The sequence below is a fragment of the Idiotropiscis lumnitzeri genome, chromosome 10 (assembly GCF_059441095.1).
Source record: "Idiotropiscis lumnitzeri isolate Australia: NSW breed Sydney's pygmy pipehorse chromosome 10, RoL_Ilum_1.0, whole genome shotgun sequence".
NCBI lineage: Eukaryota > Metazoa > Chordata > Actinopteri > Syngnathiformes > Syngnathidae > Idiotropiscis > Idiotropiscis lumnitzeri.
The window spans coordinates 9,152,502-9,172,530 of NC_142400.1; the positions used below are offsets into that span (position 1 = coordinate 9,152,502).

At 41.4% G+C, this 20,029-nt stretch overlaps 3 protein-coding genes across 4 annotated transcripts; 1 reads left to right on the forward strand and 2 right to left on the reverse strand.

Annotated features, from left to right (window-relative positions):
• Positions 1-552: 552 nt before the first annotated feature.
• On the reverse strand, positions 553-4,985 carry sec61b (SEC61 translocon subunit beta). Its single transcript, XM_088307197.1, has 4 exons — positions 4,806-4,985; positions 4,380-4,477; positions 2,833-2,937; positions 553-1,217 (listed from the first exon to the last, which is right to left on the reverse strand). Exons 1-4 carry the CDS (start codon positions 4,806-4,808, stop codon positions 1,130-1,132), a joined length of 294 nt encoding a protein of 97 aa, XP_088163323.1. The 5' UTR covers positions 4,809-4,985; the 3' UTR covers positions 553-1,129.
• Positions 4,986-5,174: 189 nt separating this feature from the next.
• On the forward strand, positions 5,175-9,226 carry alg2 (ALG2 alpha-1,3/1,6-mannosyltransferase). Of its 2 annotated transcripts, none has more exons than XM_088307194.1 (5): positions 5,175-5,360; positions 5,875-6,046; positions 6,133-6,270; positions 6,496-6,663; positions 8,129-9,226. In XM_088307194.1, exons 2-5 carry the CDS (start codon positions 5,876-5,878, stop codon positions 8,867-8,869), a joined length of 1,218 nt encoding a protein of 405 aa, XP_088163320.1. In that variant the 5' UTR covers positions 5,175-5,360; position 5,875; the 3' UTR covers positions 8,870-9,226. The 2 variants fall into 2 exon arrangements, with proteins under 2 accessions (XP_088163320.1, XP_088163321.1); XM_088307195.1 differs by lacking the exon at positions 5,175-5,360 and adding an exon at positions 5,413-5,777.
• A 328-nt stretch (positions 9,227-9,554) lies between these two features.
• LOC148329036 (phospholipase A and acyltransferase 1-like) lies at positions 9,555-11,549 on the reverse strand. Its single transcript, XM_088307196.1, has 4 exons — positions 11,444-11,549; positions 11,191-11,314; positions 10,783-11,084; positions 9,555-9,746 (listed from the first exon to the last, which is right to left on the reverse strand). Exons 1-4 carry the CDS (start codon positions 11,495-11,497, stop codon positions 9,657-9,659), a joined length of 570 nt encoding a protein of 189 aa, XP_088163322.1. The 5' UTR covers positions 11,498-11,549; the 3' UTR covers positions 9,555-9,656.
• Positions 11,550-20,029: the final 8,480 nt, after the last annotated feature.

The window sequence follows — 20,029 nt, forward strand, 5'->3', positions numbered from 1 at the left end:
CTGGCTCATGAGTTCTCGTTTTTTTGAATGGTGTTTTCTGAAAAGTGAAAGGGGAGAGAAATCCTCTGAAATAATGTTTGTTTTTATTTTAAATATATGAATAACCTACTTGTGTTCTAACGTGATTTCTCATTTATATAGAGAAATGATAGGACTCGATGTTTTTCTACTTCTTCCTTTGAACATAAACTGCACTGAACTAAGATATTTTTTCTTTAATTTTTTTTGTCAGTTTAAGTGTTCAATAAATCAATCAAAATAAACAGGCATTGTTCGTGACTTTGGTGGACAAATTGCAAGCACAATTCAAAGCATTTACCATAATAACTCAGCGACTTCAAGTTTTTATTTTCCTTACGTTGGTGGTATATTTTAGATGCACTTAACAGTTTCCACGGCTGTCAAAAGCGACACTCATTGTTTGGAATGACAAGAATGATGCCGCAAAGCAAAATGTAGTCACGTTAGGTACATTTGAGCACGTCATCAGTCACTGTTGCTAAATTGTATTCCGCTTTGAATGCAAGCAAATTAGTCAAAGAAAAAACACAATTTGTTTTTGTTCTTTTTTAATTGTACAATAAAAATCACATTTTGTACAAATTTCACGTGTGTCCTGTAAGATCAGGTTTTCAATCAACTAAACTTGTGAATGTCAAATAAAAATCGGGGGCTGAAAAAAAAGAAACGTTTTTGACTTCTAGTCCCTTTTGAACATCATGTTGAGTACATTTCTTTTGTTTGATTTATTTTTATTTATGGATTATGGAATCCATTGCTCCTTTTCTATTTCGTTTAAACCAACATAAATTGAGTAAATTAAAAAAAAAATGCTGCTCACCAAAAAAAAAATAATAATAAAATAATAATAAACGAATGCATTTCAGGCATTTTGGGTAGCCTAAAGTCAACTGAATTGTCCTCGAGCGCTGCACTGAGCATTTGCCATGCATTTGATACAAACGGCACCTGGATGTCAGCGCGAGTGCTGAAAACGTCTTGCGTCAAAATCCAGTTTGCATGCTTTGTACAGGTGGCTGGCAAAGTTGGAGGGGGTCATCTGGGTTTTGGTCCTGGTCTGATGTGTTAAGAAGGCGAGGTGCGGGGTAGCAAGTCGTCTGGCTCGGGCTTAAGAGCGGGTGTATTTCCCCCAGATGTGAAGCATGAAGACTGAGGCGATGAAGAGCAGACTCATCACCAGCACCGGCACTGGGCCACTAAAAAGAAAGACACAATGCATCAGTGGCAGTTTTACACATTCAGTAATGTACTAAACATTTTGTCCATCATAGTAAATGGATGGTGTACTGCTTCGGCCAATATGAAAGAAAAAAGTATCTGATCTTAAAAAAATAAATAAATAAATAAAATAATTAAATTTTTAAATGAATTAAAAAAAAGATGGCTGCTTCCCGCTAAGAAAGAACCTGGTCAGAATCATTCTCATGCTTTTCCAATCAAATGCGCAAAGACAGAGCACTCGTTTACAGTTTGCAAAAGCATGTGTGAAAACTTTCAACCGTAAGTATGTATGGACTTCTAAGCCGCAAATATTTGAGTCAACTTGTCAAGCTCATCTTGCTTCACCTGTGCAATTCTATATGAGAACCGAGCGTGAGAGAACCAGAAAGGGTGTCAAGTCATATCCAATTTTCGACCATATTGCCCTACTTGCAAGTTAACAGATTGGTGCCTCCAAATTCCAACCCCCCAAATGGAATTTGGACTACTCTGGGGCGTCCCACAAATCTTTACAATTATGATGATGATAACCATAAAACCAATTAAAAAATACTTGCATATTAAATTGTGCAAATTAACCTTTACATGCAAAATGCCCTTACACAACACAGATGACTGGCAGGCATTTTCAAACGGTGACTATACTTTATTGTAGTGCGTATATACACCCGCTAATTTATTTTTAGTTGGGTTTCTTAAAGCATTAACAGTTATTAATGGTTTTACAATTTGCCAGCTTGAGCTTGGAACTAATTCCTGCACGTTATATATCCACTAGGAGTTCACTGATTTTGAAATTGGAGCAACTTTGTCGTCAACCAACATCACAGAACGCATTGCGTTCAACTTTGGAGGTTTGTCTGTATTTTCATTGTCATCGAGTACTAGCCCATAATCTAAAGATAATCATTACTCGCAATGATTTCTAGCAATATTGCAGACACTTTTCTGAATCACTCAGAAGTGTCAGCCCTCAAAGTGCATGTTGAGCGCGTCTTTGGAAAGTGGCGAGCGCGCAAACAAATGCGTTCACGGACAACTTTGGAATGGTTTCTCATTAGGTTTCAAGTGCGCCGCACAGTCTTCGAGCAGGGCTGGCTCATTTTATTGATGAGCCGCTGACACCAGGAGGGGCTCTCAATTCTGAAGGAGGGACCGGGTGAGGGAGTGGGGGTGCGCATCGCCATGCCAACCGCCTCCTCCATCCCTCGCCCTCCCCCCGCCCCTGTCAGAAGGCTGTAATTGAGTTGACCTTTCAGAGTGGATCCTTTAATGAAGCTCCGCGAGCGGCGTCTAACGCGGGAACAAACGCGCACTCGATATACAGCGGCGTACGAGGAGTGTGCCCTCCTTCCACGTCCGAGACACACACTCGATAAGCAGCGCGGTGTCATCGATCTTACCGCCGCCGCCGCATGCGACCAGGAGATGGGACGCAGCCACCCCCCCTCCTTAATAATGGGGAGGAGGTATGGTGCAGAATAGAAACTTATCAGACTTTTCTGCCTAATTTCCACCCCAAGTGATGCATTTAACATTTTATATAGTGGTGAGGTCATGTGGTTGTAGCTTTTATGACAATATACTTACACTTTGAGACCCGGTGAGTCTTCGGTGTAAAAGCGCCACATTCCACCGGTACCGGCCGACCCAGTGGTCCTGCCACCGCTGCGAGTACCGCTGCTGGTTGCTTTCCTGTGAAAAACGCACAAATTGACAAAACTTATCTCCTGTTGTGATCATTCCTTTACATATTCTGGCAGAATTTGTGAAATATTGCCTGATTTTTTTTTTCTGAGGGGGGGGAGACAAAAAATATTAATTTTCAGAGAATAAAGTTGTGACATTCCTACCAACTATGTCTTGATTTTTAAAGAATATATTGTGTAACAATACTATACATAATTGGACTATTAAAATGAACAATGTTGCAAAATTATCACAAAAGATGTAAAAGTTAGGAGAATAAAATTGTAATAACGTACTACTACAAATGCCACATTTACATATTGAAGTAGCAATATACTGACAAAATGTCTATCTACCAAAAATGTATTCCTTTTACAGAAAGATTACTCTGAAAATTGACCAGATTTTACAATAAAATAATATTAATAACACTACAAGTAATAACTGTACAAGAATAGTCATAAAAAATCACAACATTCAAAACCTAAAAATAATTATTATAATTCCAACTAAAATTTCTGTATTTTACAATTACAGTTTACAGTTACAAGTTGTGATACTACTAAAAATGTGACATTTAACTATGAATCAGTCATCATTAAATAAAATAATTATAAAAATTGGCAAATTTTAATTTAAAATGGATATTGAAACGAGAGAGAGAGAGAGATTAACCGTTGCACCTCTATGACAGTCATGTTCATAAAAGTATCAATATTTTGACACATCAACATTATTAAGAGGATAAAAAAAATTCTATAAATTACTTTTTCATCAAAACATTACATCTTTTCTTTTTTTGGTCTACTTAGTGGAGTGTATTAAAACTTTGATCATGTAATCTGATTGACCCCCATTTCCCCTTTAGTGTCCTTAAAACTACTTTGTAATTAAAAAGCCTGGTTAAATAAAATACATGAACAAAGCCATGCCTGTTAGTATGTCAATTAATGAGTTTAATTCCTCAGTGCAACATGTGATGAAAATTAAAAAGCTATTCATGAAAATGCTGATTGTCATGGCTGATAATGAATTTAAAGTGAGCTCTGTTATCGCCCAAAGTAAAAACGGTCAAATCTGTTGTTTTTTTTTGTTTTTTTTAAATCTACTGGCTAACACAAAAGGCTATACTAAGGTGGGTAAAAATGCATCATACCAACTTGTATTTCATCACCTCGGCGGTTTAGGGGTTCAATCATAGATCTTTGAAAATTTGTGTTCATGCAGAAGCGACTATTGTTGATTTCATGATGAAATAGCATCTTAATGTCCCACTCAACAAGCTTTCTACTACAGATTCCAACTTTGTTTCATTGTCACCCTTTCACTACCACTCACCTGCTTGGATCTCAGAGTCAACATCCAACAGATGCTGTTGTTTGAGTATGTGGATACTATTCGGCTATTAAGTCGAACTTGAGCCCATTTCTGTGAGCTTGGATGTGTACCTCTGTCGGACTGTGGATCCTGCTGCACGGGGAGCCACGGTCTTGCTGGGGGAACGGCTAGACGCACCCACGCTGGTTGCACTTACTGCTGGTCCAGGCTGAGAGAAGACAGTTACACCAAAATTTACTATGCATTCTATTAGGCTTATTTGAAGGAAAAACGGTCTAAAAATCTGCAAAAGACTGAGTGGAGCTAAACCCACCAAATAGCTATACATTAACAGTCTCTTGCATATGTGTCATGTGTATTTTGTTATTTAAACATGGTGCTCAATTGAAGTGATTATTTGATGGTGGGGAAGCCACGTACACAAGCAATACGCTAAAGCTAGCAAGCCTGCTAACAAGTAGCAAATCGCCGATATGTTTTCATTGCGCTGCTACCTTTCAGCGGGACGACAATAAGTGCATGCTATATTGCCTTACCATTTTGTTTTATTTGTGTCGGTGCGAGCTGAATCCACGAGGTTCTCTCTTGACGGTGATGTGCACTCCAAAGAACGGCTGTCAGTTCTGAATGGAGTGGTCCAAACTTGAGAAGGGACCCTCAAAGCTGACGCTTGTCTAAAAAGGACACGACTGCAAAATACCAGGACCCGTGTAGGTATCCAAAACGATGCCGGTCGATAAATTAACATTCAACCTAAAAATGTAGAAATACTTAACATACCACACGGGTTTATGCTACTGTTTTTAAACCATTACGTAATCTAAACACATTTTATGCATCCTTTCTCATTTTACAATATTATTAATCATCTTATATAAATGGGCTAAATACGAATCTCCCCGTTTGTATGGGTGACGTGTCTTCTACGAGACGAGTGATTGTCAATGAGGAAACCAGCGCCATTTTGGAGCAAGCAGGAAGTTCGCCTTGCTGAATTTCACGTGTGAATTTAGAGCCACTATGGTGGCGCAGCGCTTATGTTTCCTGATAGAATCAGCGAATAGAGTGTAACTGCAGGTCTCAGGAGTAGGGTAAGATAAGCGCTAAAATGTGTAATATTTAATGTATATGTTGGACGGCTTTTTGGCCGCTTTGTCGCCTTAAAAAATATCATGAATGTATATTATACAAAGCCTTTCGGTTGTTTGTTTTTGTATTTTTAAGCAATGCATGCACGCTAATATTCGCGCTATGTACTGTTATTGATAACATTTGTGATTTTATTTACGCTGTATAGCTAAACCTTAGCTGTGGTTGTTGATGTTATTGACATATTCACCCCCACCTGAGTTCACCGTTCACTAGTTTAGTTCAAGCAGGTGGCAAGTCATTGGACACTTGTGACAATCATGCATGTTTACTGCTCATTTAGACTGTTTGATACCAAAAATATGGAGTACCTTAAAACAAGGTTGTTGACATGATAGTTGGGATTCATTTTACTTGAGGTAAAATAATTGACCAATATGTCCAAAAGGCTTGATACTTTACAAATGTAAATGTTTTTTTTAATAGATCTTATTCTGCATGTGTGGCTATGTCCAGGATGGTTCGGGTGGTGTTTCTACATCCAGACCTCGGTATAGGTGGAGCAGAGCGTCTGGTTGTAGATGCTGCAGTCGCGCTTAAGTCTAAAGGATGTAATGTCCAGATCTGGACTGCCCACTATGACCCAAACCACTGTTTCTCTGAGACACTTGACCCTGACCTCCCAGTGGTAAACAAGGATTCGGTTAATCATGTGTATAAAATGTTCATATGTAGTTGTGCTTGAATTATTTCTTCCTCCTCCACTTCCAACAGGTTTGTGTGGGTGACTGGCTACCCACCAGTGTTTTTGGTTACCTCCATGCCGTGTGTGCTTACTTGAGGATGATATACGTAGCTCTCTATTTGGTTTTCCTCAGTGGGCTGGAGTATGATGTGCTTTTCTGTGATCAGGTGAGTGCCATTTTCATTTGAGCTTGTTTAGGTCGTCCTTAACATATTAAGAGGCAAGATAGATGTTTTACATCATTAAGCAGTCACATTCAGTGCCTTATTACAACATTGTACAGATATGCAGTCCATTGCAATTTCTCTGTTAAAGGGGCTTGAAAAGTGTTTCTTGAATTGCATATATGATTCTAAGTAAAGTCTCATGTTTGTTTTTAAATCCCATACAAGGTGTCAGTGTGTATTCCAGTGTTGAGGCTGTCCCGTCACAGAAAGAAGGTTTTATTCTACTGTCATTTCCCGGACCAGCTGCTCACTCAAAGGAAATCAGCCCTAAAGAAGATTTACCGTGCGCCCATTGATTTCCTCGAGGAGCGTACGACTGGCATGGCTGATATGGTACATAAAGGCCTGTTGGTCACACACACTCGGACTTGTTTTGTGTTTATTTTCTTTCAGGTGTGTGTGTGTATATATGTTTATATAATACCCACACAATATAATATAAAAAATGTGCATGTATGTATGTCATTTATAAGTAGTTTAGTTTTCGATAGGTGTTCAGATATGCAGCTTTCATACAAGTAAAATTTTAGTTGCAGATACTTTTCTGTTGCTAATATTGGGCATTTATCTCTAAATTCATTTTCTAGTACTGTCATTGCTATTAATGATAAAACAGAATTTCATAATATATATATATATATTTTTTTTTTTTGTAGTATCATATTTTGTAGTATCATATATTTTTTTTATTCAACTTTCTACTTACAATGTTGAATATTTTTCAAATGCCAATCTCACGCTGGTGCTGGAAGTACCATCTGCTCATGACTCAAGAATCAACAAGGGCTCCCCTCAAGTGGCCCTGCGAGCTGCATTTTTTGTTACTGTAGCCATTGTATAATGATTTATGACGTCTGGACAAGTCACAAGGCACCCTTTTGATTTAATAATTTATTTACATGAGCATGATACAAACAAATTGACAAAATAGCATGTTTTTCATTTTGTGTTATTTGAGGTGACACTTAATAAGCAATAGCAGGTATTGTACAACTAAAATAAGTCATGTCGATAAGGTCTCACTGAAGTAGAATGGAACAGCAGAGGACTAACTAACTACAGTGGTACCTTGACCAAGCTCAGAACTCAGTTTTCATACTTTATATATTAAATTAGTTCTCCCCATAAATTAACTGAGAAGCCATTAATCCTTTCCGATATCGTCCCTCAAAAAAACGTGTTTTCGTTCCGTGTTTTTAAGAAAGAAAATAGCGCTCCACAGTTTGCCCCCAGCATACCGGCGGTTCAGCACTCGCTGATTCACCTGTCTGCAGAATTTTTTCACTACTTAAAAAATATTTATAAATCTTAAATTATTTATTTTTGGGGGTCGTAGGGGCTACCCTTTTTTGTGTGTGTAAAATACCTTGCATATTTACCTACTTGACCATATTGAAAGGTTTGTAAAAAATTATTTCTTTTTATCAAATATAATCAAGCCAAACGTCACGCACACATATTGTACGCTCTGCAGTCTTTGTGTGTTGATGTGTGCCTTTAAGAGGTGTGGCCTAGTGAGGCCGGTTTGTCTGCATGTGAGCGGTTGGACAAGTTTTAGCCTACCGGTGCTCCTTGTGAGTGTTCTCATTTTGTATTTGTGTGCTTGACTTCAATGCAGCGGCACATTTGCAGCTTGATTGTGACTACAATTTTGGCTTGCACACCAAAGCAAAAAAAAAACAGTACCTTTGTAGCGTGAGAAAATAGTACGTTGGGGCACTCGCATGTCAAGGTACCACTGTACTCTCGTAAATACTGCAAAGTGTGGTCCTCCTGATGCAATTTTCCTTGCATGTAGATTCTGGTAAACAGCCAGTTCACCGCAGGAGTCTTCAGGGAGACCTTTCAGAGTCTCAAAGGGGTCCAGACAGATGTCCTCTATCCCTCCCTCAACACGCGCACATTTGACCAGCCCCCCACTGAAGCGCAAGGCCTGTGGGGGCTGCTCCCCGAGGGAACCTCCCACCTGTTCCTCTCGCTCAACCGATACGAGCGAAAGAAGAACCTGGGCCTGGCCCTGCGAGCCCTGGCGGCGCTGAGGAGCGCGCTCCCTCCGGGCCGGAGAGCGGGCGTTCACCTGGTGATCGCGGGGGGCCACGACGACCGAGTCAGCGAGAACGTGGAGCACTACGCCGAGCTGAAAGAGCTGGCAGCGGAGCACCACTTGGAGAACTGTGTGACTTTCTTACGCTCCCCCTCGGACTCGGTCAAGGTGGCGCTGCTGCGGGGCAGCCATGCGACGCTGTACACGCCGAGCGGGGAGCATTTCGGGATCGTTCCCGTCGAGGCCATGTACTGCTGCTGCCCTGTTATCGCCGTGAACTCCGGGGGGCCCCTGGAAAGCGTGGCGGACGGCGAGACGGGCTTCCTGTGCGAGCCCACGGCGGAGGCCTTCTCTAAGGCCATGGAGAGGCTGGTCGTGGAACCGCAGCTCCGCAGGGACATGGGACAAGCTGGCAGGAAGAGGGTCCAAGATAAATTCTCTCTTCAGGCATTCTCACAGCAGCTGTACGGATACGTTGTCAGCCTGCACCAGTGACAAGACGGAGGATTTTTTTTTTGGTTTTCTTTTCTTTTGGGACGTGGGCACCCGATGGTGTGTTTGTGTGGTGAACTATGAGGCGGTTGTGGTATTACAAGGATTTAAGAGGACAATTAATCAGCGCTCCCTCCGAAGCGTTGCTGAGGAACAGCCTTCTGAGCCAATTATGAAGAAAAGCCAAGTGTTTCCATACAGGCTGCTCTGTGTACATGTCGCAGCGCGGCAACCAAAAATGATTGATTAATACAGTGAAATGTTTCTTCCCCTTTTTGGCCATCTTTATTAGTGGAGGAACGCAGTTATCATCAGGCACTGCACGCAGTCCTAAATCAATAAACGGGATGCTTTCCACCACTTCCTGTCTGCCCAGAGCTTTTCTTCCAAAGACGCCGGCCCGGTCTGTGACTCTCGCCGCTGCACGGAAGGTTATTAGCAGATGATAGAGAGTGTTCGGCTTCATTAGAGGTCTGGCTGGTGGGCAGTATGCCGCTGTCTGGGTCATTATCAAGGAGGAGAATAGCAGAAGGTCAGTGTGTCTGCGCAACGGCCTCCTCCACCCTTCTACTGTATAGAGATGTTCTTATTGACATTCCACAACTCTTAATAAACTAGACGACACACAAAGTTTGGCGAGCCGCTTTGTTGCAAAGTTTTGTCCGCCTTTATTGGGGTTTGACGAGTCGACAAAGTATGTCCTTTGCTGTCAGCGCATATTTGAAATCCTGACGTGCAGTAAAGGCTTTTATGGCGCTTGTTAGTAGGAGGACTAAGCCGATGTGAGAGCTTATGTTTCCGTCTCCATACGCTGCTGCATTATCAGTTCAAGCGTTTCCGTCGTGTTGACGTGATCTCCATTCATTTTCTGAAAGGGAATCTGCAAAAACAAACAACAGAATATTAACCTGGAAATCATTTTGTTTAAAAAAAAAACAGTGCTGATGGATATCAAATAAATAATGTTTTTGAACAATAGTGCATGAAGAGAATTATGTATTAATTTTTTTAGTGTAGGCCTCATGCTAATTTGTCACCTTGTTACCAGAAAAGCACCGTATTCGACGAGGTGTATTACTAAAAGACTAAATTATATTGTTGGTTCGAAGTTTTCTTTCTGTGAGGCCGCGTGGAATGGTGGCTTCTTGAAAATTCGAGGCATAGGATGTGACCACATTTTTTTACTCATGTGGCTGCCTACTGTTAGCTCATACTGTTTTACTAAATATGTCCAACATTTTTTTTTTTCTTCAAATGGATACTCCCCTTTAACTCTTCAGAATTTTTCATGTGCCTTTGGCTAGAAAGTAAAGCGTGGAGAGTCACTGTCACCGAAACACGTGGATGGGGTAATAGCTCATGACCAACACTCTCTCAAAATATCCACACTTTCTCTCTTATGATCGCCCATTTCCTCTTTTTATGGCAACCCGCTGCTTCCTTGGCAATCGCACAGTTTTTGCGGTTCGTTTTAAAAGATAATACGGTACAGTATAAAGTACGCCGAACCTCAAAACAGCATCAACTAATTATTTCATGACGTTGGCATTTAGCCTCATGGCTTGGTCTGCAGTGAACCTTAAGCAGATGGCAGACGCAGCAACAAAATGAGAAGCACGAGTGATGCCAAAGAGGAAAAATGTGATGATAACCACAGAAGAATGAGCCTTATTGCGCAACACATCTGTCGTGGCTGCTCAGCTCAATATGAACATGATAGTTAATTCAATATCCAGTTGACACACCAAGCAGATGCTGACCTGAAGGCAAATGTAAAAATGATCGGAGTAGAATGGCCAGAAATTTTTAAAGAGCTGAAATCCTGCAATAACTTTGATTTTATTTATTTATTTATTTATTTTACCGTGGTTAACCCCTCTTTATTACCATCTGACAATTAAGAACGTCAAACCAACCTGCGTGCACACGGCTCGGCCGTAGCGAACAAACGTGGCGAAATGCTCGCTATTGAAGTTGAGCAGATCGTATTTGAACTCCTGGTGGAGGAACGTCTGACAGCGATGCATCATCTGCTCCATGATGGACGGAAGCAGGTGGTGCTTGTCGTTGTTGACTCGGACGCGGGTTCCCACGGGCACTCTGATGTCAGCGATGGGCTGAGAGGTGATGGTGGTCTTCTTCAGGACGCCGTCACCTTTCGACCTGGGCAGCATTTGCTGCACGAGGCTGCGGCACGCTTTCTGAGTCATGTTCTCATCTTTGGAGAGAGGGTCAAGACAAAAAAAATGATCTTGCCTCGCTGCCATTTTCGGACAATAGCAATCATGAGTCCAAATCGAGGCTTTTTGTGTTTTGCTTCTCACCTCCCACTCCGAAATGAATCACGTGACCTTGTCCCATATAAACTCCCCACAGAGATACCCCCATCCATGGGTGCACAAATTCTATCAAGTCTCCAATCGCCGCTGTGGACACACTTTTATCAATCTGCAGAGAGAAAATAATTCAAAGGAGAAGAAACGTACAGTAGGTTTATAATAAAAAGTCTAGAAATAAAAGTGAGGAGGAGTGAATACAAACTGAGTGATTTCATTAGAAAAATAAATAAAAGCGCACCTGTCGCCACTGCAATTGAGAAAGAGCGCTGCCCCAAGATCTCCGCGGTTCCATCGTGGAGGAACTAAAGATGATAATTTAATGCTGTAATCATTTAGTAGACGATGTGACACGCCTTCATCTTTTCCCGATAGCCTTGACTGATGCAGCCCGAAGATAGACCGCTTAATATGTTACTTATTAATCTATGACAAGCTTTTCAACTACAGTCTCACGAATATTTATTTTGAAGCGTACTGTACAGGACCTTTTCTTCTATTGCATTGAATGTTTTGTAAAGATTAATGTCCTATATGAAAAAGGAAACAAACCAAAGTTGTTTTAATGTGAATCTTTTATCCCATAATTGTCTCCTTGATTTGATTCAAAATAGAAACCATCTAACGGTTCTTTTCTAAGTTAGACCTAAAAAAAAAACGTTTGCTCTGCAAGTGCCCCCATAATGACCCACATAACAGTTGCATACTAGGCCCAAGTGTTCACCAAAAGCCAGGCAGAGGTTTTATTTATAAAAGATATACGATATTTTATATTATTCCTAGCCACTGTAACATTATTCACAATTTGAACACCGACTCAGTTAAAATGTATTTAACATAAAAGTTCAATATAAACAATTGTTTAGCCCCCCCAAAGAGTAAAAATAAAATTGACACTCATTGAAATGCATTGGGGAGAAATTAAACCCCGAAAGTTCAAGAAAAACATTGATAAAAATGTGATTTGGACGTTTCACGAAAAACAGGGCAGAGTGGAGGAACCCCCGAAAAAAAAAACTTTTGTGACATATTTTCAAAATTATGTTGAATTCCGAAATCTCCAACCTCAGGTGCATTCAACATGTTCCTCTTTATCGTTTTAATTGTTTAAATAATAGTTTTGTTTTTGTTCATTTATTGACATACATGTGGCTTAGTTAAAGTAGATGGCCATCCTCAGAGGAACAAAATATGATCCAATATAGACAAACTTTACCTGGAAAATAAGTACAAAAAAAAAAAAGAACTCCGAACAAGTGAGGGAGCAGATAGGGAGGACGCGCGTGTGCTCACCTGGCCTCCCGCTGCCCCTGTGGTAAGTTTCTTCTCGAGATCACGCCGCGTCTGAGTGACAGCGATAACCAGCGCCTCGGTGCCACTGGCACTCACCGTTTAATTAATTAATGAGACCGCGGGCTTGCTTTTCTAATTCCAACATGTGCGGTTGATAGGCCAGAAATGGTCAGGGGCGTTTTCGGGCGAAGAAAGGAGAAAACGTATGTGCGGCTCGTGGCTCGATATCTGTTGTGTTGACACTCTGGGACCTGCCGGACTATTAAATATGGGTAGAGTATTTTTACTCTGACTTTTAATCACGCGTGATGATTGGGAGTTAATCATGGGCTAAATGAAGATGATGATGAGAACGACACGGTGAATACATTAATTCTTGCTCCCACTTTAATAACCAGGTCATGGACTCATGGCCCAGAAAAGACTAAACACCTCCAAGTTAGTGAAAAGGTGCTTAGAGCAGCACACATGTTTCATTATTAGGAATGAGGCCGTCTTCTAAAGGGAAAATTAACAATGTTTTATAGTCTCCTCGGTTTTTCGACGAGCTGTAAATAACACAAACCCAGTTAGGGCCGAATAATTAAAGGGCGTCACTTCACAAATCATGTTGACAACATTTTGGGAGTTGTTGTTGTGACGCGCTCCATTTATTGAAATATAATTCGACCAAGTTTTCTGTAAAAAATATGTCTCAAATTGACCGTGTAATAAATATCTTACGAAAGCTGCGCCATCCACACGCGACCTCATTCGGCCACCATCCGATTTGCCTCAGCAGATGTGCGGTGCTAATTTCAAATGAGATACAATTGCCGTCTTTTTACATGAGACTCTGGCGTGGCATTTATTTGAAAACAAAAACAATATGAGAATAATTCACCAGATACCACAGATAATGAGGTGACCCCCACGCCAACCATTGGTTATTTTTTTACACTTTTGAGACACTTCAGAATGGTAATAAGAAAATAAAATAGGCGACAGAGCGTAGAGTCCATGTCAAGTGAAAATAAATGTCTTGGAAATTTGCAAAGAATAGTGTTAATAAACCTGCCCAATTTGAAAAAAAAAAGTAATGTATATCAAATAAGGCTGGAAAATCAGGAAAAATCAAGACATTCTGCCTCCTATGAACTGCTGCCGGTGGTTCTCATTTACATTTTTGAGCCGCTGGAATATATCCCAATGGATCCTTGCGAGGCTTTTTTTTTTTTTTTCCCAAATCCTCCCCTCTTTGACCTTTCTCTGCATGCATGACTTGCGCACACTCATGACCAACCACGAGGCACTCTAAAGCGGCCACGCCCAGTCCAGGGGCCAAGTCCCTGACATTCTCTGTCTCTCTCTGTATGACTTCCACATACTCGTGGCCAACAACGAAGCGCTCGAAAGCAAACATTTTTGGGCAATCAGCTATTATAACTGCACATTGCAATTGTGCCGGGTCAACACATTTGCTTAAGTTTTTATGTAGTGGGGGAGGCGCAACTCATGGTGGATGCCCAAGCGGGTCCCTGGTCACTATTTCCGCCACGCCCCCCAAAAATTGTTGAAACTGGAATGGTGAAAAACAGTTGAGAAGGCCTACTTCATTGTTCTTCAAATGGATAGAATTAATTTTAAAAAAAAAACCTGAATTCACCTGAAAGACTCTTCAACACTTGTATGACAGATGATAATGATATAATTTTTTTTTTTTGGTGAAAATCATAAAAAAAAAAAAAACAACGCAACTTTCACAAAATATAAGAGGTGTAACAACTCCAAGCGAATGACAACCTGAATGATGGAATGTGCTAAAATAAAATCTGATCTCTATTTGTATTCACAGCTCGTCGTTTAAGAGCTGTTTTTTTAAACGCAAAATGTTTGTAAATGATATATTTCACACTTTACTGCCCCTGTAAAGCATTGAAATCTACTAAATTTCCGCCCATAAACATTAAAACCGTGCATCCCTTCTACTCGCGAAGACGAACAGTCTCAGATGCTGAGGAATGATTTACTGACGCAAAATAAAAGTCTATGCTCTATGAAAGATCACAATAAACCATTTATGATCTCTGATAGTGGAATATTTTACATACAGGAGCCTCTACGAAAATAGCTTTATGGCCCAGCAAGGAGAAACGTTACGACTTGTACTGGCTTGTATGTTGCAGTTTAAAACATCGTATAGCTTTAAGGTTTGCCTCACAGTTGCTTTATTCATAAAATTATTTATTTTACAAGGACTTGCCTTCAGTATAACAAAGAAGGCAACATCCAAACACTGTGAAATTGAAACTCTTATTGTGTGTCTCCGTCGCATCAAAGTATGCTTTCAGTGTGCATTTCCATAAAAAAAAAAAAAAAAAAAACATTTTTAATCTGTTGATGTGTTATCTCTCTGCGTCAAATCTCTGACACTCTCATTACATCACAGATTTATTTATCAGCTATGAGGCGTCAAAGTTCACTTCATTATTTAACACTCGGACATCTTGCCGATACGAGACAGTTGTGCTTGTTTATGTCTATCGCAGCTCGGGACAAAGTGGTGAAAGGATTATTTCAACAACAACAAAAAAAATCAATAGTTTCACTTTTCTGGTTAATTACTTTCTGTTGTGAATGACTATGCAAAACGACGTGTAAATTAAAGACACCAAGTAAAACCTGACATAAAAATAATGGTAATTGATAGCATTTTTTAAAAATTTATATTTTTTATTAACCATCACAAAACAATATTAACAATTTGTCAAATTAGTCTAATTCAATTAATGATAATTAAATCCACGGTATTTGATAACTCGGGGAATCCTCCAATAGGCGATACTTTGCTTCAAAACTTCACTGCAACACATTTTGATTTTTCATCCCAAAAGTGGAAAACCATTCTTGTCTTGGGCATGCCTCGAACTGAATCATAAATACCGAGCTGGTAATAAATAGTTGACCTTCCGTGAAGTGGGCATTTGACCCTTTTTTGACGATCAGTCCCCCGCTGTCTGGCCGCGATCTGGGTAGCCTTCCGGACTCGACCCTCGGGCTTCATTCATCAATATTGACGGGTCCTGACCCATTACGCCCCACCCCTCCCTCATTTAATCTAACCACATGAGCTTGCCTTAAATCCTCGAGGCAGTATTGCAAGCCTTGAAGCAATGCATATTTGAACACAAACAGTGCAGCAACACATGTAGACAGATTAGATTGTAAATTTTAAAACATTAAAAAATGACAACAATTATTGCAGTGAGTGAAAATCTTTCTTTGTTTGTGTCTGCATCACACACACCAGAAGGAGCCGTAGTTAATTAGCCTGGAGGATGGAACCGAATAATGTCATTTCCATTCATTTTGTGATAAAAGTTGGTTTGAGATACGAGTATTTGAATGTTTTTAGTTCAAGGCGCAGTCATTGAAAAACCCGAGTGTTTAATCAAGAAGCGAAACACACATAGATACCGGTACATCCCGTCTCCCTGGCCGCAAATCCTGAAGCGGCAGAGTGATACCGAAGAAGGTGGCGGGGGTGATGGAGGGTGAGGTGACAAGAGAACAGACCTCCCGTTGAACTTGGCTGGCTTCCAGCGCTCCTTTTGCCTATTAATCTTTTGCAAATCAGTCAGTCACGCGGGTTTTAAACAAACACATTAACATTTGCGAGCGCTCGCCGCCAACCACACACAAACACACGCACACACATCCTGTTTAGCACGGCATTCTTCTTTTTGTCCTCTTAAACCGATGCGTGTTTTCTGCTCATTGTTGGCCTTAGGTGTGTTTGTGTGTTGGTACATTTTTGGGTCCACATAGATTTGCACTCTGTGCACCTGCGGTCCAGGAGGTTCTCACAGACCACAGGTGCGATATCACACAGCTGGCAAACACTCACGAGTGGATGTCAATCATGGTGTGTGCGTGCATGTGTGTGGGAAAGAGAGAGATACAAAAAGACAATACCCATTTGACTGTTGAGTCAAGTATGTTTATGTACGTGCGTGGGGGTGGGGGTGTGTGTGTGTGTGTGTGTGTGTGTAACCTGTGCCCGTTTACATCCTGTTAGATTGAGCTGTCAGTCGGCAGGCAGCAGATGAAGATTAATGGAGCGAGCAAACAATAAGAGGCTGGCAATGATCATGAATATGCTAATGGTCGTTAACCATACACACTCGGAGACACTCGTGTGTTGGTGTGTGTGGGTGCGTGTTTGCGTGTGTGTGTGCGTGTGTGTGTACAGTGTTTGTGAGACAGGAGGTGATACAGGTTACACTTCTTCTCTCGGGATTCGCACCCAAAAAAGCCGAGTGATGGACAGGAGGGGGAGATGGGCAAACTTGGGGGGGTTGACGTCCCGTGTGCTGTGTTTGGCTTGAGGGGCTACATGAGTGACTGACATGAGTGGTGTTGCGTTCAAATGTGTGTGTTGCCAAGCATCTGATTAAGACTACAGTGTGTAATGAGAAGCTGATTATGAGGAGAGAAAAAAAAAGCAATAGATGGACAGATCTATTCAGTGTAAGGATGATGGGATTCTTTGTTGTCTCGCCCCATTTAGGTGGTCCTCAGGGGTCCGTTCTGTGTTTGCACCCATTTCCCCCCCGCAAAAAAAACGTAAAACCTGATTTCTCTAACTTGCTTTCTTCTCACACGCCCCTCCATTTGGGTCACTTGTCGTCCACTCCATCACCTGAATGCCTCCACTCTGGGCCCCAACCCCCTCTCCCCCCTCCCACCAGGTCCGCTGGGAACCATTTGGGGAGAGCGTGGGGGTTCTCTGACCTTCCCCATCCTTTAAACACAAATACACACCTGCATTCCCGCACTTAGCGCCACATGTCCTGATGGAGAGCATCATTTGCACGTGGCGATGGATGGCGCACGTAACGTCGTCGAAGGAAGTGGTTATGATTGGCGCTAATGAGCTCACAGGGGACGCCCGGAGAGAGCGGGCCGGCCAACGTTGGCTACCGACTCGGATGCGACTCTCAGGAGGCTCCCTGCCGAGCTGAGGCCCTTCCGTCTTGGGAGTTACTTTGGGAGTGTGTGATACCAACCGTCCCAGTGGTCATTATACGCTCGTTGTGCTGAGTTGGTTATCGCTGCTCTCCTTGGACAGGGGTAGTTAAACACTTGGATGTTGAATTGCATCAGTTATGAGGCCAAGGTCACCGGTTTCGGAGCATTAAACACTCTACTAGGGCACCGGTGTAGAAAAACACCGAGGGTTGCTAACAGCAGCAGTGGGAAGTCCGCTTGTGTGTGTGTGTCAGTACGTTTGTGTGTCTTATTACCATGCATCGTCTGTCAGTGTTGTCCAGCAGTCTGAGGCTTGACGCCGTGCTCCGGGGGGGGGGGGGGGGGGGGGGTTATAGATTACTGTCTGGAGCGGGCAGGGGCCAGGGGAGCCGCCGCTGCCCAGACCTGAGCACTGTAGGCTGGCCACGGCTATCTGCTCATCAGCTTGTCTCTGGAGGCCGCGGAGCTTAACCTGGAGCAAGGCTCTGATTAACCAGACTAATGACGCCGAGGCCCCCAGCTCCCACTTCTCAACACTATAATCACTGCTTAAGGCCTCGCAGACATTCGGCGTGTCTATATGGAGAGAGAGCCAAAGCGGTGTTTCTGCTTAATGGTTAAGTCCACTGACAACACGACTTTCGAGGCAGCTGGCCATGTTCGCTAACGAGTGAAAACATGGCAAGGTGAGTATTTAGTGAGAAATGGGACAAAAATAGAGAAACTTCCTTAACTTTTTTTTTTTTTTGCCGTTTTAACAAAAGCCAAGCTTCAGGTTCTTTCCTCTGTTATTTGCTGAAAAAAAGTTGTAAGTGTTGCTTTGGCGCCATTTTGTGGAATCTTGGTATTGTTGTTAGGTTGAATTTGTTTTGTGTTTGAGATGTCCTGATTTGTTAGTGGTCATTAAATGCCCCTCATGCCGGTCAAACATGAACGTGAAAGTACGTTTTTGCTTTTCTACGTTTTAGTTTTTTTTCTTGATTTTGCTGCTACGATTTCTCTTTTTTCCCAAACATTTCGCTTTGCTAGCCTTGCATATACGTCGACGGCTCTACACTTGCTGGAACATGCTTTCCGTTAAAGTGCTGGCGGGAAAAAAAATATCACTTTAGGTGCCACCATATTGAAAATAGTCTTTTCTGCGGCTTTTGTCAGTCGCGGGCCTTTAATTGTGGTCATCACCTTTCTTGCCCTTGGCGCCGTTAGCAACTCCCGAGGCTTCGAGTGCTTTGTGGATAAGCAGAGTCTTTGTTGCAAAATCTTATCCACACTTTAATCAGGCATTTTTCTTAAGAATAAACTTCACTTTACTCGATGCATCTTGTTGTCTCCATTCCAAAAATCCGACTACTGAGAAATGAGTTGCTTGGTATGTGGTGAAAATTTTCAACACCGCATATCCTCATCGGGGTCGTCAGTGAGCTGACACACATAGCTTTACAAATTGGGCTGTTTTTGTTTTCGTTCAATTTTGCCGAGGACGTCAATGCCTGTTTTATAAGACGCTCATAAGGTTATCTTTTGTTGCGAGGTGTGGCAGCAGCGGACTTGACCCGATTAAAATGTGTTTGGGTGAACTATCTTAAATAAATGTGTTAAGTATTTCCAGCCCAAAGTATTTGATGTGTGTGGGGAAAGCAGATTACTCTCGAGCTATTTGACTTTGTGGACTGTGATGTGAACAGACAACCTTGACTGACGAGGGAAAAAAATGTCCTACCCGATGTTGTTTTTTTGTATATTATTTTATCTATTTTTTTAGTTTTACTAAAACCTTAAAAAGTAAAAAAATTAAAAATGTGCGCACCCTCACAAGTAGGAATGTGGCTGCTAACCAGTCAAATTTAAACTTGTTTAATTGGAGCCAGTGCACTTTTCAAGTGCCTCTGATTGATGCAGAATTAAAGTTTAGATGTTCTAGTAATCTTTTTCTCTCATTTCTTTTTTTTTTTTGCATTCATGCAGAAGCCAGAAATTTATGTGCCAATAGAACTGTTCATTATTCACTCCACCAAGGCCAGCTGAAGAAAAACTGAATTTTCTCACATGTGCTTTGTGAGACTTTGCTTTGGTCGCATAACACAGAAGTTTTTTTTTCCCTCATAATTCCTTAAGATTTTTGGTGCAAATACAACATGGCTCTTCATACCGTCAATGAAGTGTGGTGAACGGCAGTATCATGCATTGGGACTGTTTTTCTTCAGCTGGAACTGAGGCCTTAGACAAGCTGGAGCAAATTTTGGTAAGTTTTAAATACCGGTCAGTGTCTGCACCGCTTTCAGGCTTCTGCTAAAAAAAAAAAAAAAAATTAAAAGATTTTTTATTTTATTTTAATTGTGTTGTACAGTTTATAATTCACCGCATAAACCTGGCTTTGAAACAGGGGTGTGTAGACTTTTTACATCTTTAAAATGGTCAGTTTTCTACTTGAAAGAGCATATCATCTGTGTAGAAAATCCAAATGATTTTTTTGTGAGCGCGTTCAAGCATGAGAGGCTGCATAAAGACCAATTTAGTCAAATGC